This window comes from Cavia porcellus, unplaced genomic scaffold (genome assembly GCF_034190915.1).
Source record: "Cavia porcellus strain 051 isolate PalLab524CR breed Dunkin Hartley unplaced genomic scaffold, mCavPor4.1 scaffold_27, whole genome shotgun sequence".
Taxonomy (NCBI): domain Eukaryota; kingdom Metazoa; phylum Chordata; class Mammalia; order Rodentia; family Caviidae; genus Cavia; species Cavia porcellus.
This window is the reverse complement of record NW_026947510.1, coordinates 7,264,755-7,287,575: the sequence shown is the minus strand read 5'-3', so window position 1 is coordinate 7,287,575 and position 22,821 is coordinate 7,264,755. Positions and strand designations below refer to the sequence as shown.

Sequence of the window (22,821 nt, the reverse complement as noted above, 5' to 3'; positions counted from 1 at the left end):
TTATGCCGCTGAGCTAAATCCCCAGCCCCCTATATTCTGGATTTTTAAAAATCTCTTTTGCCAAATGATTTTTTAAAAATCTGTTGATATGGCATTTTATAGTATTATAAAAGGGTTAAAATTTGAATCCCCCTCCTTAGTTGTAGACATATTTCATCTTGGTTGCATTTTTGATCTAAAAATAGAAACTTACAGTGGCATTGCTTTTAGGATTCTAGGGGATATCATCATGCCTCCTCCAGGGAAGAAGATGTGGTTGCCTTGGGCACAGGTGGGGACCACTGTGGGATGCTCAGATGGCCAACTATTTCCTGGGTGGCCCAGGGCAGGTTCAGCAGCCCATGTTGAGGACATTGTTGTTTGGGTGGATCAGGCCACTTCCAGCCCCAGGAGACTTTCTTTTGGGGTCAGCTCCGGGGTTCGCAGGTCAGGCCTCAGTGCTCATTCCTGAGGGTTCAGGTGGCTTTTATCTTGGAGTTTGTTTAACACCCAGGAAAGCTATGGGACCCAGAGCCATGGGTATCGGGGGTCCTGGGGCATCTACCTACTGGGAGCCTGGGCATCTCAGAGTGAGATATATGGGAAGCACCTGAGTCTCTCATTTTCCCTGTGCCAACTGAAGGGATTACAGGTGTGTCCCTCTTCTTATAAAGCTACCTGATGAGGTTAGTCCCAATCACTTCCTGGAAACCAGTGCTCCTCTCCCCTGCCCTTCCCTTTGCTCCCCCTCACCCTTCTCAGTGCTTAGGGACAGTTTGTTTCAGTGTCCTCCTGGCTACTAAACCTCCACTCCAACACGAGTGCAGTGATATAGGCAGCGTGCTGCCCCTCAGTCCCTTCTGTTACTCCAAGTGCTATTGCTGTCTTTGTGAAGAAGGGAGGGGGGACCCTGGAGTGGTTTATGTCAGGAAAGGGGGGAAATCTGGGCTCTTTATTTGCATGCCCAGCATTCATAGCAAGCTTTCAACCCTTCCCCTCATTGCCACAGGCCTGCAGGTCCTATATAGGCGGCATCCTCAGCCACTTCCTGGGTTTAGTCTAGGAGGGACCCCTCCTGTTTACTGAATCCCTTTGCTGGAGTCCCAGTCCTGTTAAAATACTCTCTTTGGTGCTCCTATAAACCTGCTCATGATCTATTTCCCAGGTAGCATGGGGTGCAAAACAGTCCTGTAAATCTACTTGGGATTTTTATTCTGAGTTGTTTCAAAAGAAAGCAATAAACACTCAGAAGTGTTAACATCGAAGTGCTCCAAAGACTAAAGTCAATCAGACTAGTGGCAAGGACCCAGTGTCTGATAGAGTCAACTTATGATGCACAGCACAAGGTGGCACTGGATGGTGATGGCCAGAAGTGGCAGTGACCAGCAGCTGGCTGTGTCAACTGTAGGCATTCAGCATTACCTGGTGTCATCTGGTGATATCAGGTCTGCTAGTAGAGCTGTGCTTTGCCAATTCATGATTTCCATCTGAATTGAACAAGAAAAACCTAGGCTGATTAGTAAAAAGAGGGGCAGCCTCCTTGGAGCAGAGCTCCTCCCTGACTAGCAAAATCTTCCAGGAAATGCATCACTGAAAGATGTACTTGTATTGTGGTAAGATAATATCACAAAACACTGACCACTGAACCATGTTAAATGCATACTTCCGTGGCATCAAGCACACCTACTATTCACCTGCAGAGCTCTTTGCATTTCACAAATCTGAAGCCCTATCTTCATAAAACACTACATTTTCCTTCCTTATCCAGTAGCAATGCCCTCATTTCTGTCTTTCCAAGTTTGACTGTCCTAGATAACTAATATTAGTGGAGTCATGTGGCATTTATCTTTTGGTAACTGGTGTTTTTACTATCTCATCCACATTGTAGAATATGTCAGAAGTTCTTCCCTTTTTAAGGTTGAATAATATTCTATTTTATGGGTAGACCACATTTTATCCATCCGCCTAGTGATGGGCACTTGGGTTGCTTTTACCTTTTGGCTTTTGTGACTTTTGCTGCTTTGAATATTGGTGCACAGATCTACTTGAGTTTCTGCATTTAATTCTTTTGTGGATATATCTTACAAGTAGAACTGCTAAAACATATGGTCATACTACTTTGTTTTTTGCAATACTGAATAGCGAACCCAGGGCCTTCACACTGAACTACACCCCTGCCTCCTTTTATTTTTTATTTTGAGACAGTCTTGTTAAGTTGTCTAGGCTGGGCTTGAACTTGTGATTCTTCTATCTCAGCCTCCAAGAGTACTGGTATTCCAGGTCTAATTTAATTTTTTGAATAAATGCTACCTGTTTTGCATAATGGTAGCACCATTTTACATTCCCACTAGCAGTGTACAAGAGTTCCAATTGTCTTGTGTCTTCATGAACACTTATGTTCTGTTATTTTATGCTCATCTAAAAAAATTCAAGCAGTTAAAATGGATGCATACTGAAAAGTAAATCTCTTTGCTTCCACCTGTAGTCTGTGTGTGTGTGTGTGTGTGTGTGTGTGTGTGTGTGTGTGTGTGTGATTCTAGGAGATTCTGTGCCTACACAAGGTCATTGGCACACCTATTTCCTGTCTTTTTACACAAATGGCAGCTTCCTGTATTCCTGTATAGATTCTTCCTCTCCTGTTTATTATTGGACAGGGCAGCAAATCCTGCAGTTGGTCCCACAGCTCTGTCTCCTTCCTTGTAAAGGTTGCAGTGTGTTTGTTCATGGTACAGCTACGGCATCTCCTATGGGTGGCCCTGAGATTGCTTCTTGCCTCTGCTGGCACATTTTGACAGTGTCTTTGTGTACCCGTGGGAGTCTGTCTGTCGAACACTTTTGTGAGACAGAGCTGCTCTGAAAGGCATATAAAATATATCATGTTGTCAAGTTGTGACTCTGAGCTGGTTTCTCCAGGTCCATGAGATGAGGCAAGGACTCCTGGTGAGCAAACCAAGGGACATTAGAAATGGGAGAGAGAAAGGTATCTGGGGCCAGGCGGGTTTCAAATACAAGAAAAAGGTGATTGCAACCTGAAGTAAAGCTCTTTGGGCTTCCTGGACAAAGCTGTTTCTGCCCCCTAGGATGGATGGTATCCTTGTCCCCTTTCCTTGACAGTGAGCTGGTCTTGCTATGCAGGGAGTGACCCAGAGAGAAACAGCCTGAGTGGAGGGGCCAGACATGGACCTGTGGAGTGAACAGCCCCACTCAGTTCATGTGTGGGTCCCTTGTGTGACAACACATCTACGTGATCAGCAAGTCATGTTATGACCAATTAGTTATGTTTCTCTTTTTTCTTTGACCTTTGGCCTTTCCACCTCTGACCAGATGGTGTGGGAGGGACTGCTGATCAGAGGATGAGGGCTGCTCTTGGGCCCAACACAGCTGAGGACAGGCTGAGGACAGACCACTGTGAGCCTGTGTCATCCACGATGTTGGGAGCACAGGCTCCATGTCAGCTTGGTTGGTCACATGGCTGGCCAGTGTCCCATGAGAGCATCTTTTTAAGGTCCCATCTGGCTCAGAGAGTCCATTATGCTAGGAGACCTTGAGGCTTAAACTCCCTTTTAATATATTTTTCTTTAACTTTTTTTTTTTTTAGTTTGATGAAGGTGTTAATTGTACATACTAATAGGGGTCATGCACTATTTCAACACATGCATATAGCATGCATGGCTGGAGGTTGGATTTAATTCATCTGTTTTTTGGTTTGGTTTTTTTTTGTACCTGAGATCGAACTCAGGACCTCATGCTTGCCAGGCCGGCACTGTGTTAATTTATCTTAAATGTCAAATGTTTAGCATTTAATGAATTTGTACATGCACAGAGAAAATTTCAAAAACATGGTTATCAGCCCTATTCCTTCCTCTGTGCAGACCTGGTCATCAGAGACAGCCATGCTGAATGTTTTAGATTTTAGCTGGCATTTTTGTGCACATTTTATTTCTGAATAATCTGTTCATGCTGCTACTTACTGGTTTATCAATTTTAGATGTTACAAGTTGGTTAGCTTTTACATATCTCTTCTCTGCCGATATCTTCAAACAGCTATTTTCTTTTTTTGGTTATACGATGCTTAGATATTGTAATTACATACAATTATTCATTTTAGATCCCAGTGGTATCCTATAATTAAATACATATTTGTTTACATTGTAAAATTTTTTTGATTTCTTTATTAGAATTATCATTGCCTTGTGTTTTCACTTGCACAGTTCTCTCCATTTATACACTCCATTCCTTTCTGTGGTTCCACCATTTCCCTCGTTGCTCATCTAGTCTTTCTAGTTGTGCCTTGGGTTTGTTTTGTGTTGGAAATCTTCCCTGGAGTCCTGCTTTCTCTTTCTTCCACCTGAAATGGATGCTGTCTGGGCCCACAGCAAGTCAACTGTCTGACATTCCTCAGCCATCCTTGAAGGATTCACTCCTCCTGGTTCCATGTCTCACTTTTCTTGGATTCATACTTTCATTCTGCTTGAGAGTACCCTTGAAGAAGAGTCTTTTCAGAAGTACATGGAAGATAGATGTGGCAGTTTAAAATATGGCTGCACGTTCTTTGGCTTTACTCTCAGTGAAAGATGTCTTTTTTTGTGTGTGTACCAGGGATCGAACTCAGGATCTTGTGCTTGCCAGGCAGGTGCTTGAGCTGCTGAACGAAGTCCCCACCCTGCCCTTCCTCTTGAGTCTGACACTTGTAACTGCTTCTAGCAATGCAGTGTGGAGGGAGTGATGCCGAGAGACCGCAGTGGGTAGGTCACAGGAGCTGAACTTCTGCCAAGCTCGCTGGAACATGTACTCTGAGCTCTGAGGTTCCCATGCTGGAGAGGCTGTGGGGAGCATGGCCTTTTAGCCATCTACACCAGCCACCAGGCCGCAAACGAAGCTAGGCCTAAACACCATCCAGGACTTGTGTGAGTAGTGTTGGAACTGATGAGTCACCCACTGAGTCATGCCTGAGTTCTTGGCCTATGGAATCATAAGGTAGAACTAAGGGATCATTGCCGAGGGTGGATGTAGTTTGTTGCACAGCAAAAAGGCAACAAACAAATGTTTCCTAAATTTTGCCTTTTGCTCTTTTGCTTAGCAAATAGCAAGACTGGGAATAGGGAAGTAGGTTGAAGGTGAATTTCTTTCAGAATGTTACAGTTTTGCTCCATTAGTCTCCAGAGTGAGTGGTGGCTTTTAAGACTTCCAGTGCCCCTGTTTAGGTCCCTTCCATTGTCTACTCCATCCACTCAAGACTCTGAAGACCTCCACTTCATCTGAAAGTTCTGGAATTTCCCATGAGTTTGTTGTGAGAGATGTCTTTCCATCAGGCGACCCCCTAGGAAGGCTGCCATTTCTGGGATCATCTCCTTTCCTTTGTCTCTCTGTCTTGTCTGGGAATTTCTCCTGGCTGGTGGCTGGGTCTCCTGATTGATTCTCTAGGTCTTAATCTTTTCACTGTCCTGTGTCTTGGTTCGGCTTTCTGGGCCATTTTCTTACACGGTTGACTCACATCTCAGAATAATTCAACTTACACTTTTTGATTTTATGATTGTGTTGTGATTTGCATCTTAAATGGGCCTCAAGGCCCATGTATTGATGAGCCTGTCCTGTTGCCAGGTGATAGAACCTTTGGTGGGTGGGGCTTCATGAAAGAAAGTTAGGTCATTGGGGTTGTGTACACAAAGTGGGTATTGGGACCCCAACTTTTTTCTCTTCTTGGGTACCATGGGGTGAGAAAATCTGTTTCCCATATTCCCTACCATAACATTCTCACCACAGGCCCAAAGGGTCAGGGTCAAGTAATTATGGGCTAAAGCCTCTAAAACCATGAACCAGAATAAATCTTTCTTTCTTTCAAGTGATTTGTCTCAGGTATTTTGTCACAATGATGGAAATCCAATTAACACAGATGGTGTGCTAGCAGCATGTGTTCAGAGAAAGCACGCTTGATTTCGGCTCTGGATTGAGATGTTCTCCTGGCTACTAATATGTGTTGTGTTTCTCCCTGACACCAGCTGTGGGCTAATGTGAGGATTCTGACGTGTTTAAGTGAGGCAAGGCTGAGCTGGGGAGTTCAGTAGGGGTACTGAATGCATTTTTAACCAATAGCATTTTCAACTCATACCTTATTTCCTATTCAACTGAATTTTTAATTTTAGATCTCATTTATATATTTTTAATATTTATTTTTCTCTGGTCTTATTACATAATATGTTTTCTTTTTAGGGATGAGAAGAATCTTCTTGGAGAGTCAAGCTTATCTTGGACTCCAAGTTTTCTGAGACAGGATCTTGCTGTTGTTATAGGGTAGCTTCTTTAGAAATGGCTTGATGATCAAAAACTATTCCAGGTTTTTCTTGCCTTGAATAAAGAACTGGATAAGACAGGCCAAAACTTTATTTAAAAAGTATGATGTGAATGGGTATGAAGAAACTAGCTCCATAGAGCGAATTTGGGTCAAATAAAGAGAAAAAGGATAAAAACAAAAATAAAAGTATGAGCTGCTTCTGAGAAACTCAGTGTGGGCTATCATGGGGACTCACCATAGCAGCTCACTATGGCATCTGGTCTTCTTTCATGCTATACACATCTGGTGGGAGCCCAAGAGAAGTGTGATGGACACTTGTGATTGACAGATCCTGCTCATTTTCACAGTCAACTTTGCCACACCCTATCTCCTATATCATTGCTAGGTAGTTCAGACTGGCCTCAAACTCACTGTAGAGCCCTGCCTGGCCTCAGTCTTATAGAGATCCTTCTGTCTCAGCCTCCTAAGTGCTGGGAGTATAGGCACTCACCACCATACCTGGCTCATTTGGCTCCAATTTTACCTGCTTCCAAGTCTCTCATTTTTCTGCTTCAGCCTATATAGATCTCAGCTTGGGGTTGAATTCTCATGACTACTGCCTTTGCTCACTAGTATTTTTATGTACTTACTATGGCAAACATTATCTCAAGACCCTAACACATACTTTCTTGTTTAATCTCATGGTAACTCAGTGCTGTGTGCTGCCATTATTCCCATCGTCGTGAGGAAAGTTGGAATAGAGTGTTTAAATTTGCATAACCAGTGAGGGGCAGTGCCAGTTAAGCACACAGGTGGCTTAGAATCTGTCTGACCCTGCAGGATCCAGAAGAAGGGACCCAGAGCAGCTTTTCCTGAGCCTGCAAGCAGAAGGGGCATCTCTCTTCTTTCTTCCTACATTAACCCTTTTGCTGTTTGTGGCTGCAGTGTTTACCGTGACGTAACTTGGGGATCAGTCCTGACCCACTCCTGAAGTGCATCTTGCCTTTGTTATTATTTTTGCATTGTTCTGGTATACTGATAGTCTCTGGAAACAAAAGGTATCTTTTTTTTTTGGTACCAGGAGTGGAACTCAGAGCCTCATGCTTGCCAGGCAGGCACTGTGCTGCTGAGCTATATCCCCAACCCAAAGACATCATTTTGATTATAGCATTCTGGTTTTAGGAGTGGTTTTTCCACTTATGAAATATAATAATTCTTGGTTGCTGGAGATTAAATGAATGCTGAGCTACATTATTTGCTAAGCAGAAAATTCATACTCCTTATTTTGAGATAGTAGTCAATTCATCTGTGGCTATAAGAAATAACAGACAGACTCTGTAGCTTTTGTTTCCTTGCAAGGGCATCTCTTAAACATGCTTTCTTTATTCTCTTTTTTTTTTTGAGACAAAGTCTCACTATAACCAAAGTCATGTTTGGTTACAAATACGAAAGTCGGAGAAGAGGCACCCAAACTCACCATATATAGTCCAGTCTGGCCTTGAACTTGTAGTGATTCTCCTGCCTCAGCCTCTCAAACACTGGCATTACAGGGGTTCTCTACTACGACTGGCCCTTCTGTGTTTTCTCATGGGCCACTTTTAAAGGGAGTTTGCCTCTGCTTTACAGGTCTTACTGGAGACAGAGTTGACAGGGTCCATAAGGCATCTTGAACTCCAACAGCTAGAGTCTTCCACAATGGTCCCCAGGCTTGGAAGCTTCAAGAGCACCTTCAGCTCATCACACAACCCCAAAGCCAAGTGCCACTGCTCAGCCTGGATGGTGACCTGGTGGCTCCCTACACCCTGTTTCTTTCTACTTCCTACTTAGAATGTCTTCCCCACTTCATTCTTCTCCCTCTCCTCCTCTGTTCTCCTCTTTCATTCTTTTTTTTTTTTTTTTTGGTACTGGGGGATTGATCTCACAACCTTGCACTTGCCAGGCAGACACTTGTGCCACTGAGCTAAACCCCTGTTCCTCGTCCTCTTTCTTTTGTACTGAGGCTTGAACTCACACCCTGAACCATACCTCAGACCTTTCTTTTTTTTATTTTGAGACAGGTTCTTGTGAAATCACTAGATTGCCCAAGTTGAGCTGGATCTTGCAATTTTGCCTCAGCCTCTAGAGTAGCTAGAGGCTACAGCAGTAACACCATGAGACATCCTCTTGTGCCCTCTTGTGCCCTGGCTGCCCAAAAACTGGCTGCCGGCTACCTGTCTCCCCCTTCCTGGGCCTGCCTCTGTCTCCCTCTGCTGTCCCATTTTGGCTGGTCACTCCCGGCTCTGGGGCCGCTCAGCACCCCTAAAGCTCAGGAACCCCTCTCAAATGAAACTCACAGGAAGCTGCGGTACAAAAACCAACATGCAAGCAATCTTTCGTAAGTAATATTTTATTTTATAAGTTTGGATCTAAAGCATTTGCTTGTTACAAGTCAACTGGACAACAGTGCTGCTGTCTAGAACATGCACAGAGCCAGCATGGTGGTACTGTGGTCTTTAATCGCTCCCAGCCAAACTCCTTCCCCATTGAGCTCCTCAGTGTCTCAGGGACAGGAGGCTGTCAGTCCAGGACACAGCCGCAGTCACAGCAAGGGCTGTGCCAAAGGGCAATGGCCTTAATCTGCCTGAGGAGGTGGTGGCAGTCATGTTTGGTTACAAATACGAAAGTCGGAGAAGAGGCACCCAAACTCACCATAACCATGTGAACAAGAAACAATCTATTACGTAAAAGGAAAATTAAGATCAGAAAGAAACATTAAATCTGGGAAGTCACTCTCTGGGAACAGGTTTGGGAACCTCTGTCTCTGGGCGCCTGCCCATCCTTCAGGCAGCTCCAGCAGAGACTCACGACTTGGGGAGGCAGAGGCCATGGCCTGTCCTCGGCCAAGGCTGCCCACGGGTAGAGTGGCAGAGTGCAGCCTCCTGAGGGAGCAGAGCAGCTCATCCAAACTCAGCTTTCTGGATCCCAGACCAAGCACCATAGCTTCAGAACACTACTCCATTCTGGCCACCAGAGATCCATCCCCATGCCAGGGGACTTTGGGGACAGCCTAGCTGAACCCGTATTGCCCCTATAAACTCTTTCCCCACTGGCTCCAGTTCTAGTGGACTTGGTTTATCTGCCAGTGAGTGACTGGAGCTTGGCTGCCACCGTCACAGTCAGCATGAGGAGGCCTGTCACAGTGTGGGCTTTGTCTCCCTGGCAAAGACAGCACCATTCTGCGTGAAACTCCTGAAACAGCCCCCGCAGGTGAGCCCTGTGCTTCGGCAAAGATGGGTGGAATGAGGTAGAGGATTCCCCACATGGCATTTCAGTGCCACCCCTAAACTATACTTGGTGACTGACTCCCTGTGTTCACCCTGTGACATGGGACAGGTTCAAAGGCTGGGCCCAGAGGGCAGCAGGCAGTGGGGGTATGGCCACCTGTCCCCCAGGAGGATGCCTTTGGCCTGTGACATTCAGGGCTGGGCAGGGGCAGTTGTGGAAGTCTGGTCTAATATGTGGTGCTGACCTTGGAAGCTAAGGGCGGCAGAACCCTGTCTCTGTTCTGGGAGGAATTTTCTGCTCAAAGTGCCTGCCAAGGGGGCGTGGACACATCGCCAGTGACCAGGCTGCAGTCGGGGGCTATTTCAATGACCAGCAGTGCTGCTAGGACAGGAGCCTCAGCAGAGGGAAGATGTCCCTTTGCAGTCACTGTCTTGAGAGAATTCTCTTGCTTAAGAGCCACAATCCAAAGCCCTTTTCCTTGCAGGTATGGTCATTTAGCTACAGCTACTTTATTTATTTATTTTTTTTAAATCTTGGTAGCAAATCCTGTATCCAGGCAGTGTAGCCCAGGAGGCTGAGATGCCACACAGGTGAATAACTTGCCCTCTGGGGACCTTTGAGGATATCACCCTCTGCTCTTTTTTTTTTTTTTTTTTTTTTTTGTTTTGCTTTGTTTTTTGAGACAAGGTCTTGCTACGTAGTTCAGGCTGACCTTGAGCTCACTATGTGGCCCAGCTAGCCTCAAACTCACAGTAATACTCCTGCCTCAGCTTCCCAAGTACTGGGACGACAGGCATGCACCACCATGCCTGGCTCACCCTCTGTTCTTGAGTACCCAGTAAGTGAGATCCTCCCATCCCTGCGCTCTGAGGCCCTCTTCATGCTCCTCCCAGTGCCACCTCCTCTACCTGTCTGAGAGACCCTACATCCTTTCTCCCAGCATAGCACAGCACAGCTCTCACCCACACCGCCACACATGTAACACACGTGCACCGTGGTGGCAGCTGTGTTTTGGGATGGTACCTGCCGGCAGGCAGGGTGTGCTCCACTCTGAGGGCCTGCAGCCATGCTGGCCTCAGTGGTCCCTGCCGTCCTCCACCAGGTCCGAGGGCGGGGGGATGAGGTCTCGGGGGTTCATCCTGGCCACCAGGCAGACATCATAGCTGTCATGCATGAGGACATTGATGGCGATAACATTCCACTGGTTTTCCCAAGGGTCTAGCTCCAGGATTTCTTTGGAGATAACCTCATGGCGATCTGAGATACAGCACAGTAGGGAGACAAAATGTCATGGGATATCAAATTCAGAGGCCATTAACACTGTGGTAAACCAAGTCTCAACAAGGCACTAAGCACCAAGAGGTAATGCACAAACAAAGGCATAAAGATGCTGTGAGGGGAATGCATAGTATTCACAACATAAGAAGTTGAGAAAGGACATGCTACTGCTCACACTGAAAAATCTATTCAAACCAGGTATGGTGGCAGCTATGGTCTGCAATGCCAGCATGCTGGGAGGCTCAGGCAGGAGGATCTCGAGTTAGATCCCAGCCTAGGCAACTTAGCAAGACTCTGTCTTAAAATTTTAAAAAAGGGCTGGGAATGTAGCTCAGTATGAAGGCCATTGGGGGTTCAATCTCTAGTACCAGACAGAAATAGACACGACTCTAAAGAGAATATGGTTTTGTTTGGGCTTATATATTAAATTTGTAAACTAAATTGGGAAGGTCTAATGGTTTAACAGTCTGGTTAGAAGCTTGATGTATTTCTTGATTTTGGGAGTTGGGAGTTCCTTTATGTCTTTCAATGTAATTTATTTAGAAAATTCTAATGAATATACTATCAGTACTGAAACTGAGAATTAGGTCAGGCCTCTTACCTCAAGTGAAAAATTTTGAATAGTGCCAGATAGAGTAATTTGGACTCAGCAGAAAGACATATCTGAGATTTTCTTTTGCTCTATTTAGAATTCCTTTTTTCTGTCTTCTTGAAACGGGTGCTGAGTTCATTTATTTTCATTTTTAATCCCTTTTTATACATACATTCAAGCCTTTAAATTTCTCTCTGAATACTGTTCTGCTTTGTAGAAGATTCCTAGTGTGGTTTAGATTTCTCCATAGTTTGCAATTTCAGGCTTGAATTCTACTTTAATCCAAGACTTATTTAAAATGATGTTTTAAAATTTCCATCCAAGTATGTATAAAAGCGTGAATGTATGTGGATTCAACTGTTCTTTTGTTGCAAAATTATAATTTAATTGCATTGTGGATGGGTATGTAGTTTCCATAATTTCTTCTTTGGAAAATATATTCAGATTTTCTTTGGTCCTCTTTTATTGTTAGTTAATGTAAGTGTTCTAGAAGAGGGCTTTTTTTTTTTTTTTTACAATTTTTTTTTTTTGTGTGTGGAAGGGGTTGTTTTCTGAGATAGGTTCTTGCTGTGTAGTCCCTGCTGGCCTAGAATTTATGGTGCCTCAGCCTACTGAGGGCTGGGATTACAGGATGCACTATCAGGCACAGTGACTCTAGAAGTATTAAAAGGATGGTATATTTTTGTTTGTTTGGCATAGGGATATTTCTATGAAATTAAATGTACTAATTGTTCTACAGAACTTCATCACACCAGTGGTATCAGAGGGAACTTTTCAGGATGGGGACCTGTTCTGTCATCTCCATTGTCCAATACAGTAACCATGGCCACATGTGTTGCATACTGACTATTGTGTTAGATAACTCAGCTCCAAGTCTCCTTTTGCTTTAGTTTTACAAATCCATCTGTCCAGATAGTTTGTAAGAATGGTACACACGCATTCCCCCCCGCCCTCTGTTTTTGAGACAGAATCTCACTATGTAGCCCAGCTTGGCCTTGAACTTGCCAAGAGCCTCCTGCCTCAGCCTCCCAAATGCTGGGATTACAGGTGTGTGCCATGTACCTGGCACACTATTTCTAATAGTTTCTGCTTTCTATAGTTCAACATTGTGCTGTTAAGTGCGAAAGGGGCTGTGTTTATTGTATCAAGGTTCTTGGGAGCAGCAACAAACTGATTTTGTCTGGTGGAGCAAAATGGGTCTTCCTAAGGATGCCTGGACAGGCCACAGCGCTGCCACTGCCCCTCCACACTGCCCCTGGACGTGGCTGTTGTCTGCCTCTGCCTCACAGGAGACTGTATGGCAGCCTCAGCAGGAGTGGGCACTGCATCCACCAGGAAGCAGGGTGTGCTGCTCAGTGGCCCAAATCACATCTTCCTGTTTGTTCCTGCTACCAAGGTAAAGTAATCATCATTTTCTGTGACAGCCTTGAAGTGTGTTTTTCAGCATCACCAAGCCAGGGCTTTGTTTTTGTTTTATTTTAGTGGATGAAGCCTTCCAGTGTCTTTATTCAAATTACCGCAGGTTGGGCCTTTCAGACGACAGAACCAAGGGACTTTTTGCCACCCCTGTACCTCTGCCGCTCCCTGGAGTGCTCCCTGAGGAAGTGCAGAGCTCCGCATGCATACTGCCTCTTTTCTAGGCATCTCTTGCTTTATTTCTGTGGAGTGAAATTGCTGCACTAACAGGAAGTGAAGCAGAGACCTGAGAGCTTGAGTCACTGTGATGGGGAGAACCCTAGATGACAGACGCTGGTGACTCTCAGAATGCGCAAGGGTTTATCTTATTCCACCTCTTGGGGTCACTCTTGGCATTCCGCTGACTTCATAAAGGAGGTGGGGGTGGGGGTGATGGCATTTGCCTTGACCTATTTCTTTGAGGCCTGGATCCTGGGACATTATCATACTAACTAGAAGAGGCAGGAGGCGAGCTCCGTGTCAGGTCTTCTCAATTCAGTTAATTATCTATGAATAAACATGCTGGAGGCAGCAGCGTGGTAGTCCCTGAAGGAATCAGGGACTCTGCATGCCGCCACTCCGACTACTATGCGATTTAGAGCATTATTTCCTTCGAAGACAGGTACAGATATGTTAAGCAGGAAAAATTCACTTGAGTTTTCAAGGTAAATAACACGATGTCAAAGCAATGGTGAGTGGTAGCATGCCTGGGTCTGTCCCCTGTGCTTCTTAGGGATGCTCTCTAGAGTGGGGAGCACTGCAGTGGGAAAGCTATTTCACCCTTGAATTGGTCAGACCATCCAAAATGGGAAACAGGAGGCTCGCGGAGGGCCCCCTCAGAACGGTTCCTGCTGACTTGCTCTTCGGTGGAGAGCAGCCCTGCTGCTCATCTGTCGCAGGACGCGGCCTGCTAGCTAGGACGATGCTATGGGGAGACGTTTCTCCTTTTCTTTAAGCGGTGGGTGCCAGGTGTTTTGTCTCAGCAACAAGAGAGCGACTAAGACAATTATCATGCCTAAGAAAATTTACATTGGTTGTAAAATAATACATAATAACCTATCTTCTGAATTTCCCAATTCTCTCTAAAATGCCCAATATAACTGCTATTTTCAGACCAGGATCCAGTAAGAGTTCAACCATTTTATTTGGTTGTTTTTTTATCTCTTTGGTCTCCTTTTACTGACATTAATTTAAGACTCTAGAACAGCTTTCTTGTAGAATGTTCTAAACTTAAAATTTTATATTTCCTCATAGGATCATTTATTTTGTTACTCCTCTATAAACTGAGGTAAAATGTGAAGGTTTGATTACATACATTAAGCATTTTGGTGTGGTGGTGAAAAGTTTTCCTCCTGTATTACACAGGAAGCAAATACTGTACAGTTATCCCCTCGTGGATACAATGGTGACCATTCAGTTTCTCCACTGTTGAAGTTTTTACGTGATTTGTTTGGTAATATTTGGTGCCATGCTAATATCCTGTTCTTCAGAAGCTTTCATTGAGTGCTTCTAGCATCCAGGTATGGTGTGCCCTTGAGCTAATTACTAGGGGTCACAATGCACTGATTTTATCTACCCTTCTACCATTTCTTATACGTTAATTAGCTGCCTGTTTATTCATTGCCATCAGATACAGTCAACCATGACTTTTGATGTTTAAAGTATTCTGAATTTTGCCAGAGACTGTGCTTTTAGGCTGGCTTCTCTGTTTTTTGTTTTTTAACACGGCTCCTTAAGTCTCTGACAGCTTACTTGCTTTCTGGAACACAAATGTAACCTTCGCTCACCTCATAGTTTCTGTGCTCCAAACGTGGGGTCAGCTATTTCTCTAGGGAACATAGCTAATACTAAGCAGCCGGCTGAGCCCATTATACTAATAACACAGCAACTTTCTTATTTCACCTTCAATGAGCCCCTAGGGGCTGCAACTGAATATATCTGTGCCTGTGTCTTTAGGTTCAATGTGGTCTTATTGCGTGGCAAGGATGAAACACAGGTATGTTGAAGGATAGACCCTAATAGGCACCAGCCAGCCTGGTGGCTCTCAACCCTGCCTATTATTAGAATAGTTTGAAGACCTCGTGAAAGATGATAACACAGGCTCCATATTGAAATATAATAATTTAATTCATCTACTGTAGAGAGTTTAGGTCAGATTCCATATCTAGGTTTGAATCCCAAATTCAGCATTTATCCCCTGTGTGAGCTCTCCAGGTGTGTTCATTTCTGCACTGTAAAATAAGGGTGAAGAAAGTCTCTTCCTTGCAGGCAGCTAGGGGATCAAGCTAACCCATGCACAGTGCTTGCAACAGCATCTGGCGCTGAGTTAACGCCAGGGCGTTGTCTGCCACCCATGTTAGTGGGAATCCGCACGGTAGTGCCCACTGCGCTTCCCTCCCTGACATAACTGCTCCCTTTCCACCCTAGACTAGCTCCCAACTGGACCGCAGAAGACAGAGGGGTTTGAGGGAGGTCAGATGGTCTTGACAGATGGGGAAGCAGAAAGGCTTCCCGGTTCTGGGTGAAGGAGGGAGAGATGGGGAAGGGCTGGGACTCAGGTGGAAATGCTGCCTGGATCCACTAGAAGTCAGTCGAGGACGACAGTGAAACTGCCCTGATGGGGGTGAGAGGAAAGAGAGAGAGAGAGAGGAAGAGGGAGAGGGAGAGAGAGAGAAAGAAACCGTTCTCAGAGAGTTACAAAGTAAAACCAAGTTGGGGCTTGGTCAACAGGGTGCTGGCTATGCCCTCAGGAGCAGCCCCTCTTCTTGGTACACAAGAATTCTGGGGTTCCCCTGTGCTAAAAACACGGGAATGGCCTTTGGTGTTCAGTTCACAGGAATCTTTTGCCAATTTCCAAGACCACAGTGCTGCCATCTCTTGGATGTTCTCACAGCAGTCAGTAAGTTTTGCCACTAGGTGTCATCAGCCACCAATATCTTCTGTTTTTGTTTCCAAAAACCTGTCTCTGTAATGAGCCATTTCTGCCTTTTTTACCCAGAGACCCACTTCTAAATGCTCTCCCTACAGGAAGTTCAGAGCCAAAAGCTGACTACTTTTGGGGCAGGAAAGGAGAAAGAGTTGACTGTTTCTTTTAAAAACAGAACTATTTTCTTTTAAAAACAGCATAACCCACACTTTATTTATTTATTTTAGACAGGGCCTTACTAGCTAGTTCAGGTTGGTCTTGAACTCACTATGTAGCCCAGACTGATCTTGAACTCACAGTGATCCTCCTGCCTCAGCCTCCCAAGCACTGAGATGACAGACCGGCCTTATAAATAAATTTCATTTTAGAAAGTATACAATTCAGTGATTTTTCAAAGCACATTCACAAAGTTATACAATCATGACTGTTTAATTTTAGAGCATCTTCGTCACCTCAGCGAAACCCTGTACCCATTACCAGTCACTTTCCATCAACCCTTCCCCTGGCCCCTGATAACCATAAGATTATTTTCTGTTTCTGTGCAGTTGCCTTTCCCGGACATTTCATGAAAATGGGGTCATACAATATGTGGTCTTTTGTGGCTGCTATCTTTCACTTAGATTAACATTTTCAGGGTTCACTCAGGTCATAGTGTGTAATAGAACTTCATTCCATTTTATTGCCAAATAACATCCTACCACATAAATATAGCATATTCTATTTATCCATTCTGTTGATAAATGCTGCAGTTGTTCACTTTTTAACTGTTACAGATATTGCTGCTGTAAACATTCACGTATAAGCTTCTGTATGGACAGATATTTAGAATTCTCTTGTGTAGCAGTAGAATTTCTGGGTCACATGGCAACCCTGAGTTTAACCTATGAGGAAATGCCAGGCTGATTTCCACAGCAGCTGTATATTTTCTGTTTTCCACAGGAGTGAATAGGGATGCCAACTTCTCCAATTCTTGTTGGTATTTGTTATTCTCTAACTCTTTAACTATAGTCATCCTGGTAGGTGCAAAGTGCCATCTCAGGATTTTGATTTGCATTTCCACAATGGAAGGAGTGCTAAGCACTCACTGGAGAAATGTCTATTGAAGTCTTTTGCTACTTAAAAACATAGATTGTCTTTTTATTATTGATTTGTAAGATTTTTACATATAGTATAGATACAAGTCTCATCAGATATAGGATTTGCAAATATTTTCTCTCATCCTTTAGTAGTTGGTTGCTTTTTCATTTTCTTGATGTTGCCTTTTGAAACAGAAAAGTCTTAAATTTTGAGGCATGATTTGTCTCTATTTTTGCATATACGGTTCAGGTATATCTAAGAAACCACTGTCAATGTCACAGAAGTTTATACCTATATTTTCTTCTATGAGTTTTAGAGTTTTAACACTTATGTCTAAGTTTTAGATCTATTTTGAGTTCATTTTTGTACATGGTGTGAGGTAGGGATCCAACTTCATTCTTTGGCATGGGGATATCCAATTATTCCTGTGCCATTTGCTGACAAAAAGATCTTTTTTCCATGAGACTGTCATGGAAGCTTTGTTGACAATCAATTGGCTGTAATAGAAGGGATTACTTCTGGACTCACAAGTCTATTCCATCGATCCATATATATTCTATGCCACTATCACAGTATTGATTATTATAGTTTTAAATTAAGTTTTGAAATTAGGAAGTGTAAATCTTCTAACTTTATTTTTCTTTTACAAGATTGTTTTTAGTTATATTGAGTCTCTTGCATTTCCATTTGAATTTTAATATCACCTTACCAAGTTTTATATATAATGTCTTACTATCTATTTAGGTTTTCAATTTCTTTTACTAATGTTTTGCAGTGTACAAGGCCTATAACTTTTTAGGAAGAAAATTTATTCCTAAGTATTTTATTCTTTTTGATGCTATAGTAAATGGAATGGTTGTTTAATTTCATTTTTTGATTGTTCAATGCAAGGGTATAAAACATAACTGCTTTTCGTATACTGGTCTTATGTTCTATAACCTTGCTGAACTAATACTGGCTCTAATAGTTTTCTTGTAATTTCTTAGGATTTTCTCAACACAAGATTTTGTTAGTTAGGCATAGTAACACATACTTGTAATTCCAGCACTCTGGGTGGCTAAGTCAGAAGGACGGAAAGTTAGAGGCCAGTCTGGGCATCCTAGAAAAATCTTGTCTCAAAATAAAATATAAAAAGCACTGGGGATATAGTTCAGTGTGAAAGTCCAAATTTCCATCTCCAGGACAAAAAAAAAGAGACTCTTCCCCCCCCAAAACCAGATCCTGTCACATGTAATTACCTTTTATCACTTCCCAATCTGGATGCCTTATCTTTTCTTTTTCTTTCCTATGTTTCCTGATTATATACTCCAGCACAATTCTGAATAGAAATGGCAAGAGTTCGTGATTTTAGAGGAAAAATTTTTATCTTTCACTCTACGAATGATATTAGCTGTTGGATTTTTCATAGATGCCCTTTATAAGTTTGAGAACTTTGTCTTCTATTTCTAGTATACTGAGTACTTATATAGTGAGTGAGTGGTAGATTTTGTGAAATCTTTTTTTTTTTTTTTTGCATCTATAAAGATGTTCATCTTTTTTTGGCTTTTATTCTATCAGTATGGTAGATGACATCAACTAATTTTCAGATGGTTAGCCAACATTTCATTTTTCAGATAGATTCTGTTTGGTCTTGATAGAGCATTCTTGTTGTATGATGTAGGATTTGGTTTGCTAGTATTTTGTTCAAGATTAAATTAGGAAAAAAACGCATTCACAATAAACCAAGAAAAATTAAATACTTAAAATTAACCTAACAAAGGAAATGAAAAAAACTACATATAGTACTCTGGAAAGGGAGACTGAGTAAGACTTCAGAAAATGGAAAGACATTACTTGTTCCTGGACAAGCTGAACCTGAATACTCAAAATGGGCATACTTTCAAAACTGATGTATAGATTTAATGCAATCTCAATCAAAATACCAACAGCATGCCTCACACAACTGGAGAAAGCAATTCTGACATTTATATGGAACCAGAAGAGACCCAGAAAAGCCAAAACAATCCGGGATAACAAGAGCAGAGCAGGAAGAATCACCATCTCAGATTCGAAGTTATATCACAAAGCCACAGTGATCAAAAATAGCATGGTTGCAAACAGACATATGGATCAGTTCAACAGACTAGGTGACCCAGAAGTAATCCTGGATACATTCAGTTATCTGATCTTTGACAAAGGGGCCAAAAACATACCCTGGAAGAAAGATATCCAAATGATGCTGGGAAAACTGACTATCCTTATGCAGAAGACTGAATCCAGACCCATATCTTGTATTAAAATATGTATTAAAATAAAAATCAAAATGAATCAAAGATATAAATATTTAAAAAGAAGCATTTAATCCACTGGAAGGTAAAACAGATAAAGATCTTAATAATGCAAGCATAGGCAAGGACTTTCTTACCAGAACCTCAGTTGCACAGGAAACAATATCAAGAATTAACAAATGTGATCATTTCAAATTAAAAAGTCTGCACAGCAAAAGAAATACCTAACAGAATGAAGAGACAACCTATAGAATAAGAAAAAATTTTTTACAGCTATTCTTCAGACAGAGGACTAATATTTGTAATACATAAAGAATTAAAAAATTAGACTTCCCTCTAAATGAGACCCAATCAAAAAATGAGTGAGTGAAATGAACAGACACTTCCCAGAAGAAGAAGTACAGATGGCCAATAAATGCATGAAAAAAGGCTCAACATTGTCGGCCATTAGAAAAATACAAATTTTAAAAAACACTGAGATTCCATCTTACCCCAGGAAGAATGTCTATCTTTAAGAAACCAAATATTGACAAATGCTGGAGGCTGTGGGAACTAATACAACCACTATGGAAATCAGTATGGAGATTCCTCCGAAAAATAAAACTAGAAATTCCATTTCAGCCAGCTAGCCCTCTTCTAGGTATCTATCCAAAAGAGTTAGGGACATTATATTACAGTGACTCACACACACTTGTGTTTATAGCAGCACACTCATAACAGATAAATCTTGGAAGTAGCCTATATTGTGCATCAGTAGATGGCTGGATAAAGAAAATGTGGTGTCTACACACAGTGGAGTACTGCTTTGCCATAAAGAAGGATAAACTTGAGTTATTTGTGGGAAAATAGGAGCACCTTGAGACATTACTGTTAAACGAAATAAATCAGACACAAAAGCTCCAGTATTGCATAGATGCCCTTATATGAGAAACCCAGAGAATAAATAATGAGCAAAATAAAAGAGAGATAATAGGAAGTAGGGAGCCAGATCTTTCATAAATGGGAAGGGTGTCAAGAGACAGAGAACAGGAGGAGACAGGGAGGAAAGGAGTGGAAAAGAATGAAAGTGTTTCTGTCTATGCACCAACTTTACAAGGGTATGTGATCATTATGTACCACAAACACGGGCTAATGAAAGAGAACTCACAGATATGAAGGACTATGTATTCTTTTGTTTAAAACAAACTGTAAGAGCTAACTTGTATGCATATATATATATGTATATATATTTTTTTGAGACAGAGTCTCACTATGTAGCTCAGGCTGCCCTTGAACTCTCTATGTAGCCCAGGCTGACCTCAAACTTGTGGCAGTCCTCCTGCTTCAGCCTCCCTAGTGCTGAGATTACAGGTATGTACCATGCACCACCATGCCTGGCTTTATGCATATATTTTTAATTGACAAAATGTGCAGCACTGTAGATCTCAAAAGAAGACTCTCCCACTTATATTCAGAAAGGCTATTGATGTATTGTTTTTTTTCTGCAACATCCTTCTCTGGCTTTTGGTATCAGCATAACATTGGACTCATAGAACAAGTTGGGAAATGCCATTTTTCCCATATTTTGTAAGAATTTCAGAAGGTCCTGAGTCCTGACCTTCTTGAAGCCTAGCACTGGCTTCCTGAGGTCATGCTGGTGGTGGAGAAAAGACCTTCTGATGTGTCCCAGGCTTGCCTTTGGCCTGGAGGAAAATAACACATTGCCCATGATGTCTGTGACAGGAAGAAGCTGGGAGGGACGGACCAGAGAGAAGGCAGCTGGTGCTCCTCCTGAGATACATCACAGGTATGAGACCCATGGGGGTTTGATGTCCAATACATGTCTGCTAATATTTTCCTTAATTCTCTCTTTAGTATTCCTCTATCAAATAGACCAGTAGTGGCAAGCCTATGGCACACATGCTGCAGAGGATGTTTGTATCACTGAAAGCTTCAAAATGGTCACCATCACCAATAGAGACTGCGCTTGTGTATTTGAAGTAGTTTTTCATCAGCTTCCCAATCACATGACTTACTGTCAAATGACTTTGTAAGCTTTAGTCCTTAAAAATGTGGCCCCCATTTACCGCTTCTCTTTCTACCCTTTCTGACTCCTCCAGCCTTGACAACTAGACCTGCTAATAACATTTTTAAGAACACCACTCCCACTTCTCAACTTCTGGTTTGAGTACATTCTTTAGTGATTTGTGTGCTGGTGAGCTCATCCCCAGGGCCACCATCCTGGTCTTGGGAGGATGAAGGCCCTTTAAGAGGCAGGGTCTACAAGGGTAGTTAGGTCATCACTGCCCTTGGAAAGGATAGCCACAGTTCTCAGTGCTCTGGTTGGTTCCAGAGAGCAGGCTGCTCTAGAATAGCAAGCCTGGCTCCTACATCCCCCTGGCTTCCTGTCTGGCCGTGTGACCTGCCCTTTGTGTGCACTGTCACCTTGATGTCATCTGGCATTGTGGAATGTGGCCAAGAGAGCCCAACAGAGGCCAGACAGTTGGGACCACCTGACCCTGGACTTTGAGACTCCAAAACCTGAGCTACATAAACCTCTTTTCTTTAGGAGCCCTTAGCTTCAGTTATTTTGTTATAGCAACAGAAAACAGACCAAGACAGAGGCTTTGAAGACTCAACTTTGCGGGAATTGTGGGTTTACCTTTCCCTCTGGTCTGCACCACACCTGCCTACTTTCTGTTCCCTCATTTTTCTAGTACGGTTAAGGCATAGCTCTGGTTAGCTCAACACTGCCATCACTGTTATAAATGCACCTCACTGGTGAGTTGTGTGGTATACTTTTCCTGTCCTGTATTACTTACTTGCCATTTGCTCTCAAGTTGCTTTGTTTCTGTTAGTTTTCATGCTTTTCTGCAAATGTGTAACCTTTTTTCAAAAAACGAAGTAAGTAAAGAAAAATTTCTAGACCAAAGTCAGATGAGTCGAGTCTTTAGTGCCTCTGTCTTGGTTTGTTTTCTGTTGCTGTAACAAAATAACTGAAGCTAAGGACTCCTAAAGAAAAGAGCTTTGTGTAGCTCACGTTTTGGAGTCTCAACATCCAGGGTCAGGTGGCCTGTTTCTCTTCCTGAAGACATTGCTCTCATAGCCTTTCGACAAGCTCTGCTCTGTATGGGTTGCTCTCTGGACTTTCCCTCCATGTCCTCCCAGGAATTTCCTTTCCTCCCTATGATGTTTGGTCCTGTTTCCTGCATCTACTCTTTCTTGCGTCACATGCTCATTTTTGGTGAAGCTGCTCTTCCAGGCCGGCCTCATGCTCATGGTCATCTGGCTTCAGTCTCTCCACTAAAAAGGATATCTTGATAAAAAGACAAGGGGAAACAACGTGAGATGTTGCCTGTCAGGAAACGCACCTTCACAGTTTACTAGTTCAGCAGGTATGGTTGTGTAGGTGGAACATAATTTCTCAAAGTTTTGAAAGCATTTATTTTATTTTCTTCTCATTTCCAGTGTTATATTTTGGAAGTCTAACTCTTGGTACATTGTGTAGAATCTTTTTTCTCTCTCTCTAGAAAGTTTTAGGGCTTTTTATTTGTCCCTAACATTCCATAAGGTCACTGATGTGCTTGGTTTGGGTCTGTTTTCATCTGTTGTCCTAGGTATCTGATACATGATTTTGATCTGGAACTTTGGTTTTAGAAAATTCTCTTTACTTACTTCATGATGATTTATTTTCTCCATTTTCTCTATTCTCTGTCTATCTGTCTGTCTGTCT

The 22,821-nt window shown here is 42.8% G+C and overlaps 1 protein-coding gene across 4 annotated transcripts in view; it reads right to left on the bottom strand.

Annotated features, from left to right (window-relative positions):
• Positions 1-8,620: 8,620 nt before the first annotated feature.
• The window catches only part of Kbtbd12 (kelch repeat and BTB domain containing 12), a 55,689-nt gene continuing 41,488 nt past the window's right edge, over positions 8,621-22,821 (bottom strand). For 2 of the 4 annotated variants that reach the window (XM_013152824.3, XM_013152826.3), the window contains exon 6: positions 14,957-15,453. In XM_013152824.3, the coding sequence (XP_013008278.1) occupies positions 15,263-15,453 (191 nt within the window). In that variant the 3' untranslated portion in view covers positions 14,957-15,262. Of the gene's footprint in view, positions 10,772-14,956; positions 15,454-16,107; positions 22,405-22,821 lie in introns of those variants that run through there. The other 2 variants (XM_013152831.2, XM_013152834.3) reach the window with 2 other exon arrangements.